Source organism: Camelus dromedarius, chromosome 18, assembly GCF_036321535.1.
Source record: "Camelus dromedarius isolate mCamDro1 chromosome 18, mCamDro1.pat, whole genome shotgun sequence".
Lineage (NCBI taxonomy): Eukaryota > Metazoa > Chordata > Mammalia > Artiodactyla > Camelidae > Camelus > Camelus dromedarius.
Genome location: NC_087453.1, coordinates 47687573 through 47711905, shown reverse-complemented (window position 1 = coordinate 47711905; position 24333 = coordinate 47687573). Strand labels below are relative to the sequence as shown.

At 49.3% G+C, this 24333-nt stretch overlaps 2 protein-coding genes across 10 annotated transcripts in view; both read left to right on the top strand.

Annotated features, from left to right (window-relative positions):
- Window positions 1-7793: 7793 nt before the first annotated feature.
- NINL (ninein like) overlaps window positions 7794-24333 on the top strand; it is an 85426-nt gene continuing 68886 nt past the window's right edge. For 3 of the 9 annotated variants that reach the window (XM_064475955.1, XM_031434367.2, XM_031434372.2), the window contains exon 1: window positions 18892-19023. The gene's annotated coding sequence lies outside the window, so the exon portion shown is untranslated. Of the gene's footprint in view, window positions 7929-18890; window positions 19024-21225; window positions 21508-24333 lie in introns of those variants that run through there. The other 6 variants (XM_031434365.2, XM_064475958.1, XM_064475957.1 and 3 more) reach the window with 6 other exon arrangements.
- On the top strand, window positions 7796-17999 carry NANP (N-acetylneuraminic acid phosphatase). Its single transcript, XM_031434377.2, has 2 exons — window positions 7796-7928; window positions 15369-17999. The coding sequence occupies exons 1-2, from the start codon at window positions 7839-7841 to the stop codon at window positions 16023-16025; spliced, it is 747 nt and encodes a 248-aa protein (XP_031290237.1). The 5' UTR covers window positions 7796-7838; the 3' UTR covers window positions 16026-17999.

Here is a 24333-nt window from a genome sequence, read left to right as displayed (position 1 = left end):
AGTGCCGATGGGGGACTGGGGAGACTCTGAGAGGCAGGTGGCTTGTCCAGGGTGACAGCACTGCTGAGTTGGGGGAGCCGGGTCTGAACCCAGCTGTGTCCTCAGAGCTGCGGCCCCGGCTGCACCCAGGCCTCCCCAGGGCTGTGGGGTGGGCTGGCTTGGTGTCACTGTGTGTGGACATGGTGCGGGGTGGGAGGTGAGCAGTCAGCCACCCAGAAAGGCCCTTGGGGAGCTCTGTGTAAGGAGGAAGCTTGGGTAAGGGGACCCCAGGAAGCGACCTCACTCCCTGGACAATGGAGCTCAACAGAACTTGGAACCTAGTCACCAGGCACCCACTTTCTAGAGAAGCCCCCTCCCCAGCTCACTTGGTTGGAGACACTCAGACATGTTCTGTTGTGTCCCAATATCCTGCAGCCATGGTCTCAGGAAAGCCTGCACCGAGGGCCTTTACCAATGCTGCAGATGTTGGGGTCAGGTCTCACCCCAGACGCCTTTGGCTGTTTGCCCAGAGGGACCCAAAGGTAACACAGGGAGACCCAGGGCAGGCCTGCCCAGGCCAGGCCACCACTCGGCTCCCACCCGGGTAGCCCTACGTCCCCTTCCTGGATGGTGGAGGTGGGATGGTCATGCGGGGAGATCTGCCTCAAGCATGAGCAGGCTGAGGAGGGGTCAGAGGCCTGAGGGGCTGGTCATGTCCACAACCCAGGTCAAAGCTGGCTGGCTGGGACATGGAGAGCCAGGGCAGGGCCCTTCTGCCCGAGGTGGAGCCCAAGCCCTCTGGGTGTGTCCCTTCCCTCCTGGGTGACTACCTGGGCAGATCGAGGTCTGAGCCTGATCTGGCAGCAGAGGGTCGAGCGGGCAGAAGCAGCCGTGAAGCTGGCCAGGCAGGGCTCTGAGACCTCCAGGCCGGGCCAGCTGCCGGTCACTGTCATTGCAGAGCCCCACGCCGCAGATCGGACAGGAGCTGGTGGTGGACGGGGACACCCACTCCACCCCACCAAGTGAGGGGCTGGAGCACCACACTGCCAAGGGCCAGTGCAGGATCCGAGTGAGTGTGGACACATAGGGGTGCCCAGAACCATGGCCCAGAGATGAACAGGGCAGGCCTCCTGCCCAGACACCACCCAGGCCACTCCCAGGGTCCTGCCCAGGGCTGACAGGCAGCTCAGCACACCTGGCTCCAACCTGGAGCACCATGCCCACCTCCTGGTAAGTCAGCTGGAGGACCTGGAGCCCACTGCAGCAGAACCTGAAGGTGAGAAGGGCGGGGCTGGGTGCATGTGTGTAGGTGAGGGAGGGGTGAGGGCTGGGCCACACAGGGAGTCCCTAGAGGCTGCTGTTGGGACCAGAGCAAAGACAGGCCTCAGACCAGCCATCTGGTGGAATGCAGTCACAGAACACATCCTGTGGGCAGTTCCTGGGTGGGACTTGTCTGGAAAGCTCTGGGAAGATTTCTGTCCTTGAAAAGGCACATGGAAAGGGAGGCATGTGGGTAAATTTTTCCTCTCTCACAGCTTTAGCACTTCCACGAGACTTAAAGTTCTCACTTCCAACAGATACAGATCCAGAGGAGGTAGGGGCAGGGGAAAATGCCAGAGACCCAAAAAAGGAAGATTTCGATCCACCAGGAGACCCAGAGCGAGATGAGGAAACACCACGCCAGCAAGGAGGGGCTGCGCCTGCTCCTGCAGGAGACCCAGAGCTGGGCCATATTCCACCAGCTCTGCAGGGAGACCCTGTGCCCGCACCTGCACCTGCACCTCTAGGCGATCCAGAGCCAATTCGGGCATCACCATCCCCACGGGCTGAGTCGCCCCTGCAGCCACTAGCACCGTCATCTCTGAATTCTCACCGTCATCCCACACCCACACCTGAACTTTACTTCCCTTCCCCTGGCATTATTTTTGTTTGGGTTCTCTGTAATTTCCTCTTTTTCTTTTATGTTATTTATGGTGTCATCTATTTTTTATGTTTTAAGTTTACAGTAATAAAATTTACTTTTTCCCTATTAAATTGTGCAATTCAGGAGCAATAAGTGCATTCACAATGCTGTGCGAGCATCACCACTGTCTAGTTTCAGACTACTTCATTCCTCCAAGTAAAACCCTGAATCTAAAGCACACACTCCCCCTCCTCCCTCCCCAGCCCCCGACAACCCCCCAATCCCCTTTCTCTCTCTGTGTCTTTACCTCTCCTGGACGTTCCCTATCAATGAAATCACACAAAAGGTGGCTATTTGTGTCTGCCCACGTATTTTAAGTGGGGGCTGGTGCATTTGTTCCAATGTCCCTGGGGCTGTGGGCTAATCACCAAATAACAGTGTAACTGAGCAGGACCCTGTGGGGCCTTCCCGAGGCAGACCCCTCTCTCATGTCCTCTGCTGTAGCTCCTCTCTGAAGGACCCAGATAATAGTATCTCATGCTAAAAACCACCATCAAATGGAAGAAATTAACTACTGGACGATCATGGGCACACAGCCCCCAGACCTTCTGGCGCCTAAGGCCATACAGAGAATTGTGCACAGCTGGTCACCCAGGGACGCTCCTCCCTCAGCTGCCTTTAAAAATTGCTCAGCTGAAACCCTTCGGGGAGTTTGGGGTTCTGGGGGCATGAGCCACCAGATCTCCTTGCTCAGCCCAGCAATAAACCTTTCTCTGCTCCAAACGCTGACGTTTCGGTATTTTTTGGCCTCACTGTGCATCAGGCATACAAACTTGGGTTCAGTAACAACAGCTTTGATATTTTATGGAAAAATCATAAACAGAACCCAGATGTATCCCATGAATCCTTCAAGCAGTTGTAACACATTCCCTTGCAACTAATCTGGTTTGACCCAAGTCCCCAACCTGTACACACACTGAGAATTGTCACAGCCATGCCTACTGGTTAAGAGCGTGCCCTCCACAGCGAGACTGCAGACCTGGGTGCCATCACTTTGAGAAAGGTATTTAAACTGTGCCAGGTTTCTTCACCTGAAAAAGATGGGTGAAAAATAACTCCTTCATAGGGTCCTTGTGGGGACTGAATGAGGAAATCTTGTATAACACCGGGAACCATCTGAGGTGTATACTTAATGTTCCATACGTGTTGGATATTACTGACAGTGAAATCTCCTTATTCCAGAGGCACAAAGAGAATGAACTTTCTGCTCTGTGTCAGTATCGCGTCAGGACAGGCTGATCTTACACATACACTCTGGGTCTATTCTTAGGAAGCTGCCCATGGTTCTTTTCTTCTCTGGCAGGATTAATACTTGAAAAAAGAAAAAAGAGGAGGCCATTTCCCAGGCTTGGGAATTTCCAAGGACATTCTGAGGGTCACACCCTTTCTTAGCCCCTGGCTCTACTTCCTCCAGTCCCTTGCCCGCCCAGGAGAGGACTCTGCTGGGGAAAGGGAGGACAGCCCGGCTCCGGTGGGTGCTCCTTATCTACTGCCTTCCTACAAGGCCTGCTCTGCTCCAGACAATGGTGGGTGTCCTTCGCTTGTGTCTGACATCTTGTGACCTGCACTGTCCCCTCTGGGGCTCAGAGCCTCAGCTCGTTCGCAGATAACCAGGCGTCTTTGTGAGGAATATTCCCTAGACCTTGTGCCCTCATTTAGGACATCTCCATCATTGTCCCAACATTCCTTCTCTCAGCACTTTACTCAGGCTGATGCATTCCCGGTGTAGACCAGGTCTTGTAGGGAAAAAAAAAAAGATTCAATTAGCATTTATGGAACAACTGTCCTCTCCTAGGTCCTGGCTTTACAATTATTGCCATATTTTATCCTCTTAACCAACTTGTAAGTTAGGATTGGAATCTCCATTTTGCAGAGGAAGACATAGTGTGTTAGTAAGCCGAAATAATTTTTACTTTCTGAGAAAAATACCATGCGATGTTCACATAGGAATCTATAAAAAGGTCACAAATGAACTTACTAACAAAACAGAAATAGACTCACAGACATAGAGAACAAGCTTATGGTTACCACGGGGTACAGGGGGTGGGAAGGGATAAACTGGTAATTCAAAATTTGCAACTCTTGATTGGAGAGTGATAGAAATGTTAGCTACCTTGATTGTGGTAGTAGTTTCATGGGCGTATACATCTATCAAAATTCATCAAATTGTACATAGGAAATATGTGTAGTTTACTGTACAGGAATCATACTATAATAAAGGTGTTAAATATTGTTTTTACTTTATGTAACATACCTGGGATCAGATGGTCCAGGTTGTAGAGAAGCTGTTTTTGTGTTTTGTTTTGTTTTTATAATCAGCTTTATTGATGTATAACTTAGACATTTAACTTTTGGTTATCCTATATATAAAAATGACATCTTACTGTAGTTTGGATTTGCATTTCTTAAAATACAGGTGTGACTGACTGCCTCTAAAATGGTCAATGGCTTTATTTATTTTCCTATTCTCTGCCAAGATGGTTCCTAAGGGATCAGGGGAGATAGCATTTTATGAGTCATCAGCTTATACATAAATGATATTTGGGGGGATATTGGGGGGTGGTAGGTTTTTTTGTTTTGTAATGGAGGCACTGAGGATTGAACCCAGGACCTCACGCGTGCTAAGCACGTGCTCTACCACTGAGCTCTACCCACCCTCTTATAAATGGTAATTAAAGTCATGAAAGTGAATGAAGGAGATTCTCTGAGGGAGTGAGTGTAGTGAGGCAGCCCTGGGGCCCTCTAACACCAGAAAGTCAGGGAGATGAGGCATCAGCAAAGGAGATTATGAAGAGTAGTCAGGAGCAAAAAAGAAAATTAAGTGTGGTGTCCTGAAAGCCAAGCGAACAAAGCGTATGTACGAGAAAGGGGCCAGCTAGATGGGAAGATGCTGACAGGACAAGAAGGCAAGCCCAGGGAATGGCTACTGGATTTAGCAAGTGAAGGCCCCTGGCGACTTTCCAGAGGAGTTTCAGCACAGCGCTGTGAGTGAGAGGAGTGGGTCCAACGGTGGGAGGGCGCTGCTGATGCAGAGAGGGAAGAACTGCTGAAAAGATGTCCCTAAGAAAGAGCGGGGCATCTAGCAAACAGCTGAAGGCTCAGCCACACAGGCAGCAGGGGCGGCTCACATTAAGGCCGTCCGGCAGGGGAGGGGACAGCTGGTGACAGCTGGGCAGGTGGAGTGGGGCCTGCGAGACTCTCTCCAGGTGGTTTCTGTTTTGTCCTGTCAGCTAAGCAATGGCCCATCCTGGGAAAACCTTGAGCCCACGGGGCAAACCTCTGCCAGGACAGCTGGTGCCTGCCGAGGCCGCACGGCCCCAGCTTCCAGCCCTGGGGTGTCTGCCCGCCCCTCTGTGGAAGACAAGCTCCTGACAGGGGTTTGCCTCAGCAGAACTGACCACCCTGGAAATGGAAATGACTCATCTCAGCCCAAGTCTCCTCCTTCTCGGAGTCATAAATCCCACTCCCCTGCTGGTGTCAGCCAACGTCTCCACCTTCCTGGAGCCGTAAGTCCACTATCCTCCCGTGTACCAGAGCACCTCATCTCGTTTACAGCCAGCCAGAAGGCTGTTCCGCCCGCCCTTTGTGTCCCCAGCCCCTTCGCTGATAAAAGGTCCTGCACGTTCACACTCAATGGGCATGCAGGAACCTATGCGGCCCGCTGTTGCCTACAGCAGCTTAACTATTAACCTTTTCCTTTGTTCTTAAACTTCTTGCTCTTGGTAAATTCTTTTACCACCTGCGGCTCTGGCCCCTCCGTGTGTCCCCCAGCACTCTCTTTTGAAGTCATGCAGTTGCGACGAACTTGCACATGAGGTGGGTGGGAAGGGTCTGAAAAAGACTTTCCCTAGGGCAGGACGGAAAAGGCAGGGTGGATGCTGGGTGGAAGCAGCTGCACAGCAGCGGTGCCGTTCTGCAGAACGTGGGAAAAGCAAGTGCTGTAGTTTAGTTTTCACTTGTGCTCCTTCATCAAGCCTCACAATTATTAATCTTTTATTTTGACCTTGCTTCCTGCAAGTGTGAAAACATCCTCTAGTGTCAACTCTGTCAAGCTGACCACTTAATAACCTGAGGCCCATCTATAAGCTTGTGCATCTCACTGCCTTAAAGTGCACGGGAAAATTCACTGGTTCACAAATGTTAACTGCAACGTCTGAAAACCTGGAGACATCTCACTAGAAGAAACAACGGTCATCAGCACACTGTATCTGGCCATCACCCCCCTGCAAGCAGCAGAAGTGGACTAGAGTACTTGTCACGCAGGGAACCCTGTCAAACACCCCAACCCCTCAAACCAGGAGGACTGATGACACACGCAATTGCTGTGGATCCTGACTTTGGATTTGCGCCCAGGTCAATAAACTCTATGTGCACATCAAAAAAAGAGAAAGGAGGAAAATCGCTCCAATCCTATAAACTTCATGTGTCCATAAGCAGTTTTATGCAATACTCATCCTGACAATTCAGGCAATTAAAAAAGTAACTCCAACCAATGCACTCATACTTTCGTCTAACTGCTAATCTAAATGACCAGTATTGATAGACTAGCTCTGCACGTCAACAGGGTAACCAGAGTCCTGCTTCTGAGGAATGGATATTCGCCTACTTCCCACAGCAGCAAAGAGGTCAACTGTGATACTGTCCCAAAACGCGGACACTGCAGTCCGCGCGGCCGGAGGAGGCCTGGTACCGCAGACACAGCTGGTCCAGACCCGCCGGACGTCAGCAGCCCGGCAGTCGGCGGGCGCCGCAGGGCCGGGCAGATCTTTTCCACCAAGTTCCAGACAGCCGCTGCTTTCGGCCCTGCAGGCCCCGTGGCCTCAGTGCCGACTCTGTCACTGTGGGGCAAAGGCAGCAAGACAATCTGTAAATGAGGTGGGCCCGGGCCCCTGTGAAACTACCCGTGGACCTAAGACCTGGATCTCGTTTAGTTTCCACGTGTCACGAATACGCTCCCTTTGATTTTTTCCATTACTTTAAAAGCTATAAAAAGCCACTCAGCTCACTGATCCAACAAAACCAGGGAGCAGGCCAAGTTCGGCCTGTGCCCTGCTACACCGGGCGGGCAATCCCTGGTCCCTGGGGACGGCCGCAGCGCCACACGTCAGGGGTCGCCGGCACCGACGGCGCGGACAGAACACGAGGCCCGGCCCAGGAACCAGATTCCGCCGACGGCAGAAGACACAGGGTCACTGCCCTCGGGAGGGAGGGTCACCGGCCTCTCCAGGTGCCTCGGCCTCTGGCTGCAACCGAGTCCCCCGGGAACCGAGGCTTCAGGAAGCGCCGCCGAGGCAGACACACGTTGGTCTTCAGACGCCGCCGCCAAACGAGGGCCTCCAGACCCGGGCTGCCCGCCTCCGGCGCCGACGCGGTTCCACACCCCGGCCGCGCGAGCTCGGCGGGCCGGGCCGCACTTTCCGAGCTCGGAACGCAACCCTCCCACGGAGGCGCGGCCTCGGACGGACGCTCCCGCGCCGCCGGCCGCTCCGCGGGCGAGGACACCCCCACCGGGACGGGAGGCCGCTTCTTCGGTCTCCTCCCGGGCGTCCCGGGCCCAGGAACCCGCTCCCCGGCAGCCTGGCGCCCTCCTCCCCCAAGGAGGGCACAAGGAGGAAAGAGACAAACAGGCGCGAAGGCAGAGGCCGCACTTCCGAGCACCGGCCGCACACGAGCGGCTGAGGAAACCGCTCGCACCGCGACGACGGGACGCCCCCGCGCGCCCGGAGACCGCGATGCCGAAGTCTCGCGGGAACTCGCGGCTCGCCGGCGCTCAGGTAGGGAGACGTCTCGCGGGAGTTCCCCGAAACAGCGCGGAAGGGTCGAGGGGCCGAGGCTCCGCCCGCGTCTCCCACGCCGGTGGGCCCGCATCGCGCCTGCGCGGGCGGCGGCCGGCGGCATGGGTCTGAGCCGGGTGCGGGCGGTCTTCTTCGACCTGGACAACACGCTCATCGACACCGCCGGGGCGAGTCGGAAGGGCATGTTGGAGGTAACGTCCCGGCTCCCGCGCCCCCTCCGGCGGGCCAGGCGCCCTCGACCCCTCAGGCCCCGGCCCACTGCCCCGTTGGCTTGCGTGGCGCCGGGGCTCCTGGTTCCCGAAGGCCCTTGATCCCGGAGGCCCTGGTTCCCCCCGGGGTGGGGGCTCTCGTCCCGGAGGCCCTGGTTCCCCCCCGCGCGGGCGGAGCGGGGGCGGGGGCTGACGGCCGCCCGGCGCTCGGGCGGCCGGAAGGATGTTGCTGAGCTGCCACGAGGGCAGAGTCGCCCCCGCGCACGGAGGGCGGCCGCGCCGCGAGGCGCTGGCGTTCTGCCGGGACTGACCGCGGGAGGGTGGTCTTCTCTGGACCCGGGAGGCAGGCCTTCCTTCTGGCGACTCGAGTTTCCTCCGCGGGAAGCCCCCCGCTGTCCTTGCCAGGGGCGTGGCCCTCTGGAGGTTGCTGAGGGGACGCTCAGCTCCGGTCCGCGCTTCGCGGGGCTTGCTCAGCAGCGGCCTCTCCTCTGCGCCCACTGGTGCTCTTTCAGACCTTCCTGTGCTCTTCGAGCCGCTAAGCCAGCCCTGCTTTCTTTCCTCTGCCTTCAGCTTCAAGGAGAAAACTAAGGGTTATCAGATCGGAAAAACCCACTCTCAGCAACTAATCCTTCCAACCCTGAGGTTTTTATCTCCCTAACCCTCAGCGTCTTCACCCTTCCTTGGTGCATTCCGCCCCTGCTGCGCGTTCAGACCTGTCCAATACTTTAAAAAGAACGCCCCCCTTGGCCCCTTCTGCCACAAGATTTTACCTCTCTTGACAGCCATGTGTTTGAAGACAAATCTGTACCCATTATCTCCATGTTTCTACTTCCTGCTTATTCACAAATCCTTTACAATGTATCTTTTGTTTTTGCCTCTGGAACGAAGTAGACTCACCGTCCTTAGGCACTTCCCAAATTGCCAGAATCACTGGACGTTAGTCTGTCTTACTGGCTTCACTGAAGCATTAAACACTGTTGACCATCCCTTCCATCCCCATGCCTTTGGCGCTGCCCCTAGGGGCGTCACCCTGTGCTGTCTTGCCTCCAGTATCTCTAGCTGCAGACAGTACACGCTTACCTACATGTACTTGGCAGGCCACATCCAGTGTTTTGTGATTAAATGCTTGTTTTAGTCCAATTCTTGCTATAGACCAAGAGTTTAGGCATTAAAATCAGACGTTTGAGTTTGAATCACAGCTCTCATTACCTAGCTCAAAGCACCTGAACAAGTTAACCATCAAAGTCTCAAATCTTCATTATAAAATTTGAATTGTGATATTAGTCCTCAGTAACCCTGTCAACTAGGTTTAATATAATGTGTGGGAAGTACATAGTATCCAGTGTTTCAGATTTGTGCTGCCATCCACCTTGTCACCCAGTCTGCCCCTAACCCTGCCCTTGTCTTAGTTAAAACTGGACGTGTCTGTCATTGAGACTGTTGCTGCCTTGATTCCAGGCCTATCACATCCAGTTCTTCCTCTACATTCCTACCACAGTGAAATTTCCAAAACAAAAATCAGATGGTATTCCTCCCTGGTCTTTACACCCTCCCTTATACCAGCTCTGTATTTTGTTCAGATATCTTTTAATGCACTTGTCAAAGGATGTTGCAGTTATTTTTTGTTACTGAGATGCCTACAACTAAATAGTGAGGGAAAAACTCTTAAGAGGGAAAAATTGTCTTATTCATCATGTTTGAAACATGGTAAATATTAAATGAATGCTGGATGGATGGTTCTCCATTTCTCCAGACTTGGTTCTGTTACCATTTCCTTTATGAATATTCTATGAAATGTGCAGAATTAACTATACGAGGATCACTTTATCACATAAGAACACAACACCCATAAATGTTGGTCTGTTCAAAAGTAATATGTCAGCTTTCCTAAATCTGAATGATTTATGAAGCAGGAAGGGGGAAAGGTCCAGCCATTGCCTGCGGCTTGGGGAGGAGTCATACAGATTATTTATATCCGTTCTAACTTAAAAAATTTTTATTTTATTGGGTTATAGTTGGTTCACAATGTGTCAAATTCCAGTGTAGAGCACAATTTTTCAGTCATACATGAACATACACATATACATTGTTGCATTGTTTTTCACCGTGAGCTACAACATCTTGTATGTATTTCCCTGTGCTGTACAGTATAATCTTGTTTATCTATTCTATATATACCTGTCAGTATCTACAAATTTCAAACTCCCAGTCTGTCCCTTCCCACCCCCCTCCCCCCGGCAACCAGAAGTTTGTATTCTATGTCTATGAGTCTATTCCTGTTTTGTATTTATGTTCATTAGTCTTTTTCTTTTCTTTTTTCTTTTTTTTTTAGATTCCACATATGAGAAATCTCATATGGTATTTTTCTTTCTCTTTTGGCTTACTTCACGTAGAATGACATTCTCCAGGGACATCCATGTTGCTGCAAATGATGTTATGTTGTCGTTTTTATGGCTGAGTAGTATTCCATTATATGAATATACCACAACTTCTTTATCCAGTCAGCTGTTGAGGGACATTTAGGTCATTTCCATGTCTTGGCTATTGTAAATAGTGCTGCTATGAACGTTGGGGCGCAGGTGTCTTTTTGAATTAAGGTTCCTCTGGATATATGCCCAGGAGTGGGATTGCTGGATCAAATGGTAAGTCTATTTTTAGTCTTTTGAGGAATCTCTGTACTGTTTTCCACCAACAGTGTAGGAAGGTTCCCTTTTCTCCACACCCTCTCCAGCACTTGTCATTTGTGGACTTTTGAATGATGGCCATTCTGACTGGTGTGAGGTGATACCTCGTAGTTTTCATTTGCTTTTCTCTGATAATTAGCAACATTGAACATTTTTTCATGTGCCCATTGGCCGTTTGTATGTCTTCATTGGAGAATTGCTTGTTTATGTCTTCCGCCCATTTTTGGATTGGGTTGTTTGTTTTTTTCTAATTAAGTCATATGAGCTGTTTATATATTTTGGAGATCAAGCCCTTGTCAGTCTCATCTTTTGCAAATATTTTCTTCTATTCCGTAGGTGGTTGTTTTGCTTATGGTTTCCTTTGCTGTGCAAAAGCTTGTAAGTTTAATTAGGTCCCATTTGTTTATTTTTGCTCCTATTTCTATTGCTTGAGTAGACTACCGTAGGACAGCATTGCTGAGATGTATGTGAGATAATGTTTTGTCTATGTTTTCTTCTAGGAGGTTTATTGTGTCTTGTCTTATGTTTAAGTCTTTAAGCCATTTTGAGTTTATTCTTGTGTATGGTGTGAGGGAGTATTCTAACTTCATTGATTTACATGCACCTGTCCGGTTTTCCCAACACTGTTTGCTGAAGAGACTGTCTTTATTCCATTGTATTATGTTCTTGCCTCCTTTGTCAAAGATTAATTGGCCAAAAGTTTGTGGGTTCATTTCTGGGCTCTATTCTGTTCCACTGATCCATGTGCCTGTTTTTGTACCAATACCATGCATGACTGTATCTCTGTAGTATTGTCTGAAGTCTGGGGGAGTTATTCCTCCAGCTTCATTCTTTTTCTTCAGTAATGCTTTGGCAGTTCTAACTTTTTTTTTTTTTTTGATCATCTGGGAAAGTTATTTCTTTCTACCCTCTTCAGGTCTGTCTTTCAATGTCACTACTCAAGAGGAAGCCTTCTATAGAAAATTAGGAAGCCTTCTACAGAAAAGCAAAAAAGATTTCTGTGTTTTTGAGTTTACTATCTAGTGGGGATGACAGTGAACATAATAAACGTGCTTATAAGTGTATTAGAAAAAATGGAGGGGAGAAAACTAAAATTTTAAAATAGGTTGGTCAGATCAGGCCTCACTGAGTAGATGATTTTTAAATAAAGACTTGAACTAAAAATAACAAACACCACTTGAATTGTTAGTCTGTATGCAGCCGTCATGCTTTGTGAGCATGTCTTTTTAAATTAGTGTCATTTGGAATTCAGCCACTTCATATCATAATCATATGCTATAAAATGTTACATGGTTCCCACACTAGCCCTCAAAAAGTCCTCTTAAATCACAGCTAAGCATTAGTACTGATAGGATTAACTTTAATTCTGGGTCCAGAGAGCCAGAGGTAGAAGAGTTTCCTTTTTTTGTGTTTCTACCCTTAAGTAGAGTTTTGAAGTAGCAAATGTCATCATACCTCTAAATTCGAGATCTTTTTCCTCCAGCCCCAGTTCAGATACAACGCCGTTCTCCCAGTGCAGACGTTAGGGAGTTCTCACTAGTCATGTACACTCCTGCACCTTAGGCTTTAGTTCTGTTTGAACTGATAGTAATATGTGAATGACTGATACACAATGCCCCCCCCCCCACCAAAGATGTCACTGATACTAAAATGCTGCTTGTTATTCCAAAAGAATGTGTAACTAGTCACTGTGTGACAAAACGGCAAAGTTGGGAAACAGGCTTGAAACCTGGGGGGGGCAATATGCCTTTACAAAGAGTCTCCCCTTTGAGGTGGGCCAGTCTACTCTTTCAGAGCCCAAGAATGTGCTTAATGAGTCACCAGTTGCGGCGTCCAGGCAGTGGGATCTCTGTTGGGAGTCTCATTTACTAACTAACTGAGCCAGGCCCTGTTTCAGCGAGAGTCCTGTGGAGTCCTAGAGGCCTGTGTCCTTTTATTGTGTATCAGTAGTGTTGCTAAGGACTTTAGAGTGACCTTCAGTCGTACCTCAAGAGTAGTTCAGTTGACATTGCTGGAAAAGACGGTGACATCACTATGAAGATGGAATAAGCTGAATTTGTTCATTGAAATTTAACTTTAAAAAGCAACAAGTGTCAGTGTTTTGCCTTCGTCTAGAACTCTTAGGGCTGATACATTTTTCTCGGACCGGCAGGACCTTTTTTAACTCTTACATTTGCCGAGTAGCACACATAGCCTGAGAACTGTTCCCTTTACCTGTGACGTGCTTCTCATACTCTGAAGGAAGAATGTGTCTGTTCAGCTGTTCCCCTGTTCAGGAGGTGAATAGAGTGTCTGCTGTGACTAGCAGCTCATTTATTCCCTGTAGAGTTTAGGGCAACACAGTTGAACTTATTTCACTGCTTTCCTTCAACAACAGACAATTTTTAGTCCCAGTTAAGTGTACTGCACTCATCTGCAAAGATCCAAAATCTCCTTGGCATGGTTGCCTTTCTCCAGATGTCCCCAAGACAGGGACTTCAAGTGCAGGTAGTTCCCGTAGGGTAGGATCCCAGGAAGGGGAGTGACAGAGTAAGACTGGGAAGGGAAGGAATCTCAGACAGGTTGTATTAATGAGCAGGGAACGGTATGAACAGTGGGGGACTCTGGGAGTCAGCACGCAGACATGCTTTGTGCTTTACGTGGCCCTCCCAAGAGGCATGTCCATTTCATTTTCCTTTTTTTCAAAATTTGATCCTGAAAGCTTGGAAGAAGTATTTTTTTTAACATGTTTATTGTGGTATGATTCCTGTACAGTAGACTACACATATTTAAAATGTACAATTTGGTGAACTTTGGTAGATGTATACACCCGCAAAACCACCATCGCAATCAAGATAGCTAACATTTCCATCACTCCCCAAGAGATGCAATTTTCGAACTCCCAGTTTATCCCTTCCCACTCCCTTTACCCCTGGTAACCATAAGTTTGTTCTCTGTGACTGGAAGCACACCAGTTTCTGCCTCTAACTGGTTGAGGCCTGCTTCTAGGGCTATACTCTGGCTTCAGCCTATACACATGGGTGCCCCTTGGCCAAATGAAGTTCTCAGGCAGAGAAGCCCAAGTCCATGCGGTATGAAGCCATTGGCATGTGTAGGGTAGCGCGTGCCAGGGAATCGGGGCAGCATCCACTGCAGCCTCTCCAGCCTCACCTCTTAGCATCTCCTTCACATGCCTTCCATTGTGCCTGAACTCAGCTGCCTTTCCCAGTTCACAAAATTCCAGGTTCTGTCATTGTGCTGTTGTTATGTCTGGAATGTCAAACCTCCTCCCATCTCCACCTTCGAGGCTCGGTAACTCCTTGGTTTAAAGGTGCCTTCTCTGCCTTCCATGCCCGACGACCCTAGGATTGCTCCTTATTTCCGCAGTTTTTCGTGTGCCTGTCAAGGCGCTCAGCCCAGCATTTGCGGTGGTGATTTTCCCCACCAGATGAGGTCATGATGTCCAGTCTCCAGTGCCTGGTCCAGTAGCGCAAAGGCAAGCGTACGGCCTTTGGAGGTAGGCAAGTATGTGGTTAAACCTCAGCTGGGGCCAGTTATTAACAATCCTGACCTTCCAGTCCCTCATCTCAAAAAGGGATCTCCCTTGAAGAGTGTAGACAAGATCAGAAACAATGTATGTGAGCCTTGGGCATCCTGCTGCCAAGTTAGGGTCTTGGTAAATGCTAGGAGACAGGCCAAGGGGATAAGAACCTGCTAACAAACAACCAGGAAGGAGCTGTGGGAGCACAAAAGGGGCTGTGATAAGGGGTCTAGAGCCCGTGTGGCCAAGAGAGGGACTCAGAACTACTTGAGGTTTTTTACTCTCGAAAACTAAGTTTGGGAGAAGCACTGGCATTAAACTGCTGAAATCACAGAACATGCTTGATTCCATTAGAGGTACATACACATGTTTTTAAAAGTATAGGGTTGGGTCCCCTTTTATATGATGTTAACTTAGACCTCCAAAACATAAGGAGAGGAAAGGTTAGGTGAACTAGTAGTATTTCTGGGAAGTGTCTAAGTATTAGTTGTTAGACATTTGAAAAGGGGGAAGGGTGTAACTCAGTGGTAGAGTGTGTGCTTAGTACACACAAGGTCGTGGGTTCAGTTGCCAGTACCTGCATTAAAAAATAAATTTAAAAAAGCTAATTACCTCCTCCCAAAATAAATTTTAAAAATAAATAAAAAGAGAAGGGTGGAACCTTTAGAAAAAAAAAAGAAAGAAATTTTGAATGTTTTACTAAATATAAGTCATTTTATTTTTATGTGTTCATGACCAGAATGAAAGACAGTAGACTTAAACTGCCAATGAAGGATTTTTATTAGCTATATATAAATAATCTTCTTAGGATAGAGATTGGTTTTAGCAAAAAGAATGAGTTGTCTAGAGAGGCTGAGAGATCTTCACTCTGGTAGTCTTTAAAAATAAGACCAGTTTGGGGGGAGGGTGTCGCTTCTTGGTAGAGCGAGCTTAGCAGGCACAAGATCCAGTGTTCAAACCCCAATGCCTCCATTAATAAATACATACATACGTACATACATACACAAACCTAATTACCTTCCCCCCAAAAAACAAACAAAGAATTGGAGGAAAATTAAGACTAATTCCCACCAGAAATGGTGTGGTAATAGAGCTTCTTTAAGACAGAGGAGTGGAGTTAAAATCTGTCTCTGCTCTGGGTTTGTAGCCTCACAGCTTCTCAGGGCATGAGTGTTAAAGACATGGAGTATGCTGATGGAGTTATTTTCCCTTATTCAGGTGATAAAGCTCTTACAATCAAAATACCAGTACAAAGAAGAGGCCGAAATCATCTGTGACAAAGTTCAGGTTAAACTCAGCAAGGAGTGTTTTCATCCTTCCAATATGTGCATTACTGACCTAAGGACTTCACACTGGGAGGAAGCGATCCAGGAAACAAAAGGTGGTGCAGCCAATAGGAAATTGGCCGAAGAATGTTATTTCCTGTGGAAATCTACACGTTTACAGCATATGACACTAGCGGAAGATGTCAAAGCCATGCTCACTGAACTTCGGAAGGAAGTCCGCCTGCTTTTATTAACAAATGGAGAAAGACAGACACAGAGGGAGAAGATCGAGGCTTGTGCCTGTCAGTCCTATTTCGATGCTATTGTTGTAGGTGGAGAACAGGAAGAGGAGAAACCAGCCCCTTCCATATTTTATTACTCCTGTGATCTTCTGGGAGTCCAGCCTGGGGACTGCGTGATGGTTGGGGACACCCTAGAAACCGATATTCAAGGAGGCCTCAATGCCGGGCTGAAAGCAACGGTCTGGATAAACAGAAATGGAACAGTGCCATTGAAGTCATCCCCCATGCCGCATTATATAGTTTCTTCTGTGCTGGAATTACCTGCTCTCTTACAGAGTATAGACTGCAGAGTCAGTGTGTCAGCTTAGAGCACAGAAAGGGGCGTGCTTAGGAATTTTAGGGTCAAATTACAGAGCTTCACCTAAGAAAAGTTAAGGCATTCTATATACTATGACCCAGTTCTGGAATAATTATACTTGTCATTTAATGGCCAGCCAACCATTGACTGGTATTTATACCTGAAAATTCAGAGTGTATTAATACAAGTTACTTTTAGTGGTGTCAACCAAAAAACTTGAGGAAGTCTTATTTGTTAATCTGTGGCTTGAGATTTTTTAAAAAATTATTTTATTAATCTCTTAGCATCTTGGATCCAGGAAGATACCAGGAGGATAACTTATACATGGACACACAAACACAGATTTTATGTTTTGGCTTGAAAATGTATTTTTTTAAAAAATAGGTATTCTAAAACATATATGATAGAGATTTATTAGAGCAGTTGGATCTGGTTAATATGAAATAAATACCAAGTCACATGCAAATCCAGACATTTCATAGTGAAATGATTTTCATATTTTCTGTTTTTATAACATGCACCATATTTTTCCCTACTCTGAATGTATACCCCTCCTATGAATCTAATTTTTCTGCATTACCTTTGCAGGGGGGTAATTTTCCTATGCTGTAGACATGACCAACAAATTCCTCCAGTAAAAAAGCTGTTAAAATCAGCAGCATGGTGCTCCTTTTCCATGATACTTTCACGTCTTTCCTGAGTGAGCTTTGAGGTTCCTGTTAGTCTTTGCCTCTTATGGAACTACTTTTGCTATCTCTCCCAGGCACACAGTGGGATTGAGGGACTGGCCTGCTTTGCTAAGGATGAGAGCCAGCACTTGGCACCAGAAATCTTTTCCCTTCTGTGGCTACATCGGAGGGGAATTGTTCGGTGCTGCTAATCCTGCTGCCCTACCTGTCGTCTGCTGACTGAAGAGCTCAACCACATGATGAGAACTAATAGAAAATTAGGTTTTGCTACGAACCAATTCCAGGGTGCCATTTTAACACTTGCTGGGCTTTGTTTGGTGTTAACATCTGCCTTCAATCTCCTGTTTTTCAAATTTGGGGAAATACGTCATTGTTTCACAAATTTGTCCAATTCAGGGTTTGCTTTGAGCCTACTAATTAATGACTCCATAGTGAGGCATCTTGCAACTAGAAAATTTTCTCAAGACCATTAGGCTAGCAAGTCTCATGATTTTACCAGCCAAACTTGGAGTAAAACGGTTAATTAAGGAAAAAAATTATTTGGGTTTTTTTTTTTTTTTTACTTTTGTGTAAGGAACTACCAGTGTAAAATGTTAGATTGCTAGGATACATACAGCCGTGGCTCCTTCAAGCATCCTGCCAAGAGCAGGATTCTCTGCCACTGGTGCTTATGCCTGTTGACTTCTCACTCTTCCTTTTTTAAAATGTGACTGTGTCCTTGACTGTCCAGGGTGCTGTCACTCTGAAGCTGGATGTTTGTGAACAGGGAGTGGTTCCCGTGTAGCTCTTCCTGGCGCGGAGCCTATGTGACCTCAGTTCTACCTTAGCTGGTTTAAAATTGTTAGGTAGGAGGATCGTGACAGAATAGTTGTGTGTGTGATTTCTGTGGTGGATCGGAGTGTGATGCGGAGGACGCCTCCCACAGGACAAGTGTAAGCACGGCGCATCCTTAATGCTGACTGAGGAGGATCACTGGGATCACTGATCCAAGGTCACAGCTGTGGGCCGCGGCCAGAGCACCCAGGATGTCGAGCTGCCGTTCTTCCGCAGAAGTGAGCTGGGGGGAATGATATAACTGAGTTTCCTCGTCTTCAGTTTGTATTCTAGACAGTGCAGTAATGCAGTATTACATTCCATTTGCACCCTTCCTTAGGGAAGAACTTTGTGATTTTCTGCCTTCTGAGTGGAATGTTACAGAAGATATTAAGAAATCTTGGAATGACCTATTATTTTCTTAATGATGTTTTTGTTTTAGAGTAATATTTCTTAAGATTAAAAAAGTGATTTAACAATGATGTTTTGTCTGTTTTTTATCTGTAGATTCCTCATAGTGGTATACTCAGAAAGCCATAAATTCTCAGTTGTCCACAGGGTCCCCCAAACACTGTACAGAGGAAGGCCTAGAGTGCACTGTACCTGGAATACTGACGGAGGTGGACGGTTTCTGATCTCATACATGTATGTACCATCTAAGATGCACAAGCATCTTAGATACAGTGGTGCCCAGGACCCAGTGGGTGTTAAGTATTGTAGGAAAGACAGTTTCTTCAGGTACAGGGGTATTTGGTTTAGCTATACTCTCCCCGCCCAGGGGCAGGGATTTTTTTTGCCAACGCCCTATGCTCATTGTCACTGCTCTGTTCTCAGCCCCTAGGACAATGCCTGGCATTAGTAGGTGCTCAGTAAATATTTATTGATTGAATACATGATGGAAGGCAATAACCTAAAGTGTCTCAACTGTGAATTGGGGTATGGCCTGACCAACCTCCCGGGGTTGTTACCGGAGGAGGATGCGAGGCCAAGACCTGTGAAGGGAGCATCACTCACACAGATCAGCGAGGTCAGCCCCAGGGTTCACTCCCTGAGGCTCTAAACTTTTCCCGAGACACCCCCCCCCCCGGTCTGCGGGGACCCCGTCGGCTCTCGAGTAGCCACCCCGCACTCTCCCCACGCGGCCCCACCGGCCCCGTGCGCCCCACGGGCCCCAGGTCCCCGCCCGGCCACGCCCACTCCGCCCCGGCCACGCCCCGACTCCCGCTCGGTGGCCGCGGGTACGGCCCACCTACGCCGGTTCCGCTCCGGCCCCGCGCCTGCCTTGGCCCTGCGGCCTCTGGCCCCGCCCGCCAGCTCCACCCACCACCCGGCCCCGCCCCGCCGCCCGCGCCCAGAGCAGCGCGGCGCCTGCGGGCCGGGAGGAGCGCGGCGCCGGGGCCTCCAGACACAAAGAGCGGCGGCGGGACGCGGCTGGGAGGCGAGCGCCCGCCCGGCGATCTCGTCCTGTCTGCGTGCGGGCGGAACCGGAGGCGCCCCGACCCCCAGGTGAGCGGGCGCCGGGGGTGGGCTAGTGGGGACCCGGTGCCAGGGCCCCGCGCCTCGCTCCGCCTCGGGACTGGGGCCCGCACCCCGGAGACCCTGGGGGGCGGGGTGGGCGCGGCGGGGCCGGCGCTCCGGAGCCTCGGCTCAGCGGCCGGCGGGCGGGCGCTCGGCGCGGGTCGCGGCCGGGCGGGCCCTGCGAGCGGCCGCTGGCGTCGTTCCTGCAGGGGACGCGCTCTGAGTGAGATTCCCACGGCGCAGGAGCTCCGGGACCTGCCGGCGTCCTTCCGCTGCGTTACGAGTTTGCACTTGGGAAACCTGTTAGGAACGCGGACCCGCACTCCGGGACGGAGGGCGCGTTGCCGGCTTTGCCTGTTGTGAATAGTTTTGCAGAAGGTCCCTTCCTCCCGCCGGTGCCTCAGTCACCGGTCCCACAAGTCCTGCCCTGGGGTTAGTGCTGATTCCTGGGAGCTCCGCTCGCAGGATGGAAGTGAAGAAGGTCGCTCGGTTCTTCCTGCTCCCGGAGCCATAGGCCAAGCTGTGAACTGGAGCGGGTCCGGGCAAGAGCTGCGGAGCTGGAGGGCTCGGCGGGGCGAGTGGTGCTCGCGGCCCCACTGTGGGCCCTGTGGACCCTGGGCCCTGCGCTGGCCCTGTCCACAGGGCGGGGCGGCTGCGAGCGACCGGGAGCTGCTCCTCAGAGGCCGCTGTGGTGATTTCCAGGTTTTCCTCATTGGACTTCAAGTGCTTTTTAAAGCAGAAAATTTAAAAAGAAGTAATGAGGAGGGAAGGGTATAGCTCAGTGGTAGAGCACGTGCTCGGAGTCCTGGGTTCAATCCCCACTACCTCCCTTAAATACATAAATGAATAAACCTAGTTGCCTTCCCCCCAAAATAATAAAAACTAAAAAATAATGACAGTTAAAACTGCCTGTTAAACAGAATACTGAGTCAACAGCCTCTCGGTTTTATGAACCATGTGAAAGACTTAAGTGTATATTAAAAAAAAAGCGAAGACAGGATAGTGGGTATCACCATGCTGTGCTGCCCTTTTCTGTGGTTTACACGTCATCTGAGGTGGTTTAAACTATTACAAATCAAAGTGGTCTATACTGGCGTGTAACAGTGGGACGTGTGTTTACCTGTAGCTCAGATTCAGTAGAAACTAGAGCACAGTCTTTTTTTGCAGAATGGTGAAATAGCAAGCCTTCTCCAAAGAACCTGAGCTTCAGATTAATTTAACATTATCCAGCTAAAAAGAGAACGTTTTATAGGCAGAAAGTTCTGGTTTAACCTTTTTTCAGTTGAGGAGTTTGTGTAAACTTTGGTGGAAAACTTTTTCTCCAGCTCATATTTATTCCAGACACTGTGCTTTGCAGGGCTACTCGCAGGTGGGTGAGCTGACATCATTGCTGGCAGCTGATGGCGTGCTGTAACTGTGTCACTGTGTCTTCTGTTCTGTGTCCCTGGTCCTTACGAACATTTGATGGTGCGAAATAGAGTAACAGAAGAGTTGCACGTGTACTGTGTCTCTTCAGGGCTCAGATCCTGCCCTTCTCTGGTGTGTGGCTTTCGGTGCGGGTTAGTGGGTGGTTCTGTATTTTGTTTTGGAAGATGGCACATGTGGTGTATGGGACTGGGACTGGGACATGGGAGAGAGCCCTTGGACGCTTACTTTGGATCTTGCCATGAACAGATGGTTGCTAAATACCTCTCTCCTTACCTGGCTCAAGAGGGTCTAAAAGGAGACAAAAACTCTAGAAGTTTCAGAGGTGGAGGCAGGGGCGTGGTGTGGCTCCTGACTGGAAAGAACAGTGCCTCTAGCCTGGAAGGGTGTTTCCAGTGCCCTGGCCACTTTGCTCTGTGGTTCTGTGGTCATTTCCTAAAAGGCTAATCGGCAGTAACCCAACTTTTTTTGGTTTTTTGGGGGGTGGGTGATTGTGTTTGTTTATTTATTGATGGAGGGACTGGGGGTTGAACCCAGGACCTCGTGCGTGTTGGGCAGTTACTCCACCACTGAGCTATGCCCTTCCCGCTCTAACTGGACTTTCCATCTAGGCTTAGGTTAGTCCTTGGCTCCAAGTACAAATTAGGAATTCAGGCTCAAGGCCAGCAGTTTGGTTAATCACAAGCAGGAAGCTAAAACTTTGGGTCAGACTCTACCTGGAGCTGTTTGGAGGGTGGTGGTAGTGGAAGGCTTTCCTTCCCCCATCCTTGGGGTAACCTTGAGATCCCAGTGAGACCTCTCCCCCAAAAGATTCTGACTGTTGTTGTTTTTGAACCAAAGGACAAAAGAGGCTCCTGGAGCATTCTGTGTTTTTAGCCTCTTGAGGTTGGAGCTTGGATCTGGTGCTGCTGGTTGCCCCTGTCTGTGTCTCTCAACCCTGGACTGTCTGTCCTTCCTTAGACTTCGAGGGCTGATGCCTTCTCGTTTCTCAAGACTGGTGCATGGTCTCAAGTGAACCGAGCCCTGCAGTGATTCTGGGAAGCTCTGGTACGTACCAGCTGTTGTGTGTTGACAGTTATTTTGTCTTCCATGAGAGGAAACGGCACATCGTTTGTGCTGTGACACGTGCTCTTGTAACCCAGTTACCTCACTTTGGGATCTGCTTTGCTTAATAAGTTAAGACTCTGCTGTGTTGGAGTTTATCAGTTTCATCATTTCTAGTTATTGTTAAAGATCTGACGGGAAGCCAGTCTTCACAATCTCTGGGTTTTCAAGTTTCTAGTGGAGAATTTTGTATTTGTCAATGGGTATCTGTTATATTTTTAGCTGCCAGTGTTGGAAAACCTGACTCAGTCTTAGTTTAACCAAGCAGAGAGGTCCCAGAAGGGGGCAGGGCTTTGGGGTGGCTTGTTTCAGGAGTCTGAAGCAGCCTCTGGGGCCAGACTGTCCCTCTCCTGCAGTGTCGTGCTGGTGGTGGCTGTCTCAGTCACTTCGGAGGGAGAGAGGTTGGCTTCTGAGGCTCGCTTTAAGAATGAGGAGTACCAAGCCTGCTGGCCTCTGGGCCATCTGCACCAGTCCCTAGCTGTGAAGGAGGGCTCCCCTTCGTCTACAGCAGGCCCCACACTTCCCTGGAAGCAGGGTGCGTGGGGCTGGGAGGAGGCAGGCTTTGGGCGCCTGGCCACCGGAGGGCTCACCCCATAGGTAGCGTTGCCCCTGTACCTGGACACCACAAGTGGCTTGTCCACTGGCTGTGCTGTGGTCAGAAATGCAGCCCCCATCTCTTCATGAGCTGTGTTTAAATTTTGGTTGTGCGCTCACTGTGTGCCGGGCAGGCTCTGTTCTTGGTGCTGGAATTAAGTTCCTCCACGTGGTGCTCACAGTAGTCGCTGAGCTGGGGGGCGCCCTGGTTCCCATCTTGAAAACTGATACCTCACTGCCTCGACAACTGCACATTAAACGAGCACATCACTGCTCGTTTCTGTACATTAAGAAGAAAATTAGGGGGAGAGAGTATAGCTCAAGTGGTAGAGTGCATGCTTAGCATGCACGAGGTCCTGGGTTCAATCCCCAGCACCTCCATTAAAAATAAAGAAATCAATTGACAAACATAAAGACAAATCATTAAGAGAAAAAAATATATATATAAAAGAAGAAAAATTAAGACTTTCCATGTTGATTCAGAGGTGTGACTTACGTGGTCTATCCAGACACCCGTGGACAGGTGCAGTGGGGGATCTGGCAGCCCGAATTCCATGTGAGCCATAGTGTGAATGGCTTAAGAAATTGGACTTTGCCAATATCAAGTAATGTAATGGAGCATTTGCTGATGTGGAGTTTAGTTTCAGGGCACAGGAATTTCATAAATTGAAGTTGGAAATTCTTTAAAAGTCAACAAGGCAGTCTGCCCAGAATCTGACGAGCAGGCTCTGATACCCCAGGGAGAGCTCACTGTATCTAGAACATCTCACCCGCCTGCATTCAGGTGGCCCGAGGAGGGAGGCGCTGGGACTGTCCATCCACGTGGCCTCCTGGCTTTCAGCTGCGTTGACAGAGGTAGACAGAACCGGACAGCAGTGGGCAGCATCACCAGTTCCCTGCTGAGGACGATGACAGGGCCTTAGACAGAGAGACTCTCCTCACGCTCTGGGGCTGCGTGTCCTGTGTGGGCGGGGAGTCAAACTGAGGACTCAGTGTCCCTGAGAGAGCAGGGAGGGCAGTGCCTTCTGCCCCAGGGGAGCGATTCCTCTGTGCTGAGGGCAGCCCCAGCCTTCTAGCTCCCTGGGCGCAAGTGCCTGATTCTGTGGTCTGGCTTTGATGAGGTCACTGCTCTCCGAGGATCTGGACAAGGGTGGGTGAGTTTGCCCTCTGACTGGGCCAGAAACATGGATGCCCAGTTTCTGAACCCCATAATCTACATGGAAGACCTGTTCTCACCACTGGTAGCACTCCTCAGAAAACTGCTTCAAACAGGACGCTTGCAGCGTCCTGTGTAATTCATACTTAGTCTGTCCTGCTCTCTGGCAAAAGCATAAAAGTAGGTGATGGTTCCTGCAGCGATGTGGCTTGGAAGTTAGGCAGTTCTTGATACATTTTAAATTCTTTTTGAATTTTCATTATTTCAGATTGTACACATAAAATCAGACTTTGATGTTTGTCGATTTTACTACTTAAAATTCTCCTAATTCAAATTCTCATAAAAGGTAACTGCCCTGCTGTGGACACCTCTTAACTGAGTGGTCAAAGTTCATATCCCATGGATGACCTCCTGATAAGAGGGACCACCTTGCCTGGGGTATGCCCACCAAAACCTGAACCGCACTGTGCAAAGACATGAGGCAAACTGCATTTGAACCACATTCCACAAAGTAACTGGCCTCTGTACTCTTCAGAAATTTCAGGGTCAAGATACACAAAGAAAGACTCTGGTTGAAAGAGGACTGAAGGAACCTGACAGCTGTATACAGTGCTCAACTGTGGACTGGATTCTGCTGGTGGTGGGGTGGAGGGGTGGCTATAAAGAACATTATTGGGACTGTGGACAGAATTTGAGTGTGACTGTTGAATCGGCCCAATAGTATGTTAGCAGTGTCTCATTTCTCAGGTTTGATCACTGTCCTGTGACCATGTCCTTGAGTGTAAATACATATGGAAGTTTTTAGGGAGAAGAGGGCACAACGTCTGAATCTCAGTCTGAAATGGGGAAGGGGAGAGAGAATGGTAACATGGACGTGCTAAAAGGGGCAAAGGGGAGACAGCGTATTCGAGAATTCTTTGTGCTGTTCTTGCAGCTTCTCTGTACATTTGAAATGAACTCAGAGTAAAAAGTTACAGAAACAGAGGTTCACCCTGGATTCCCTGCAGTCTGAATCCCTC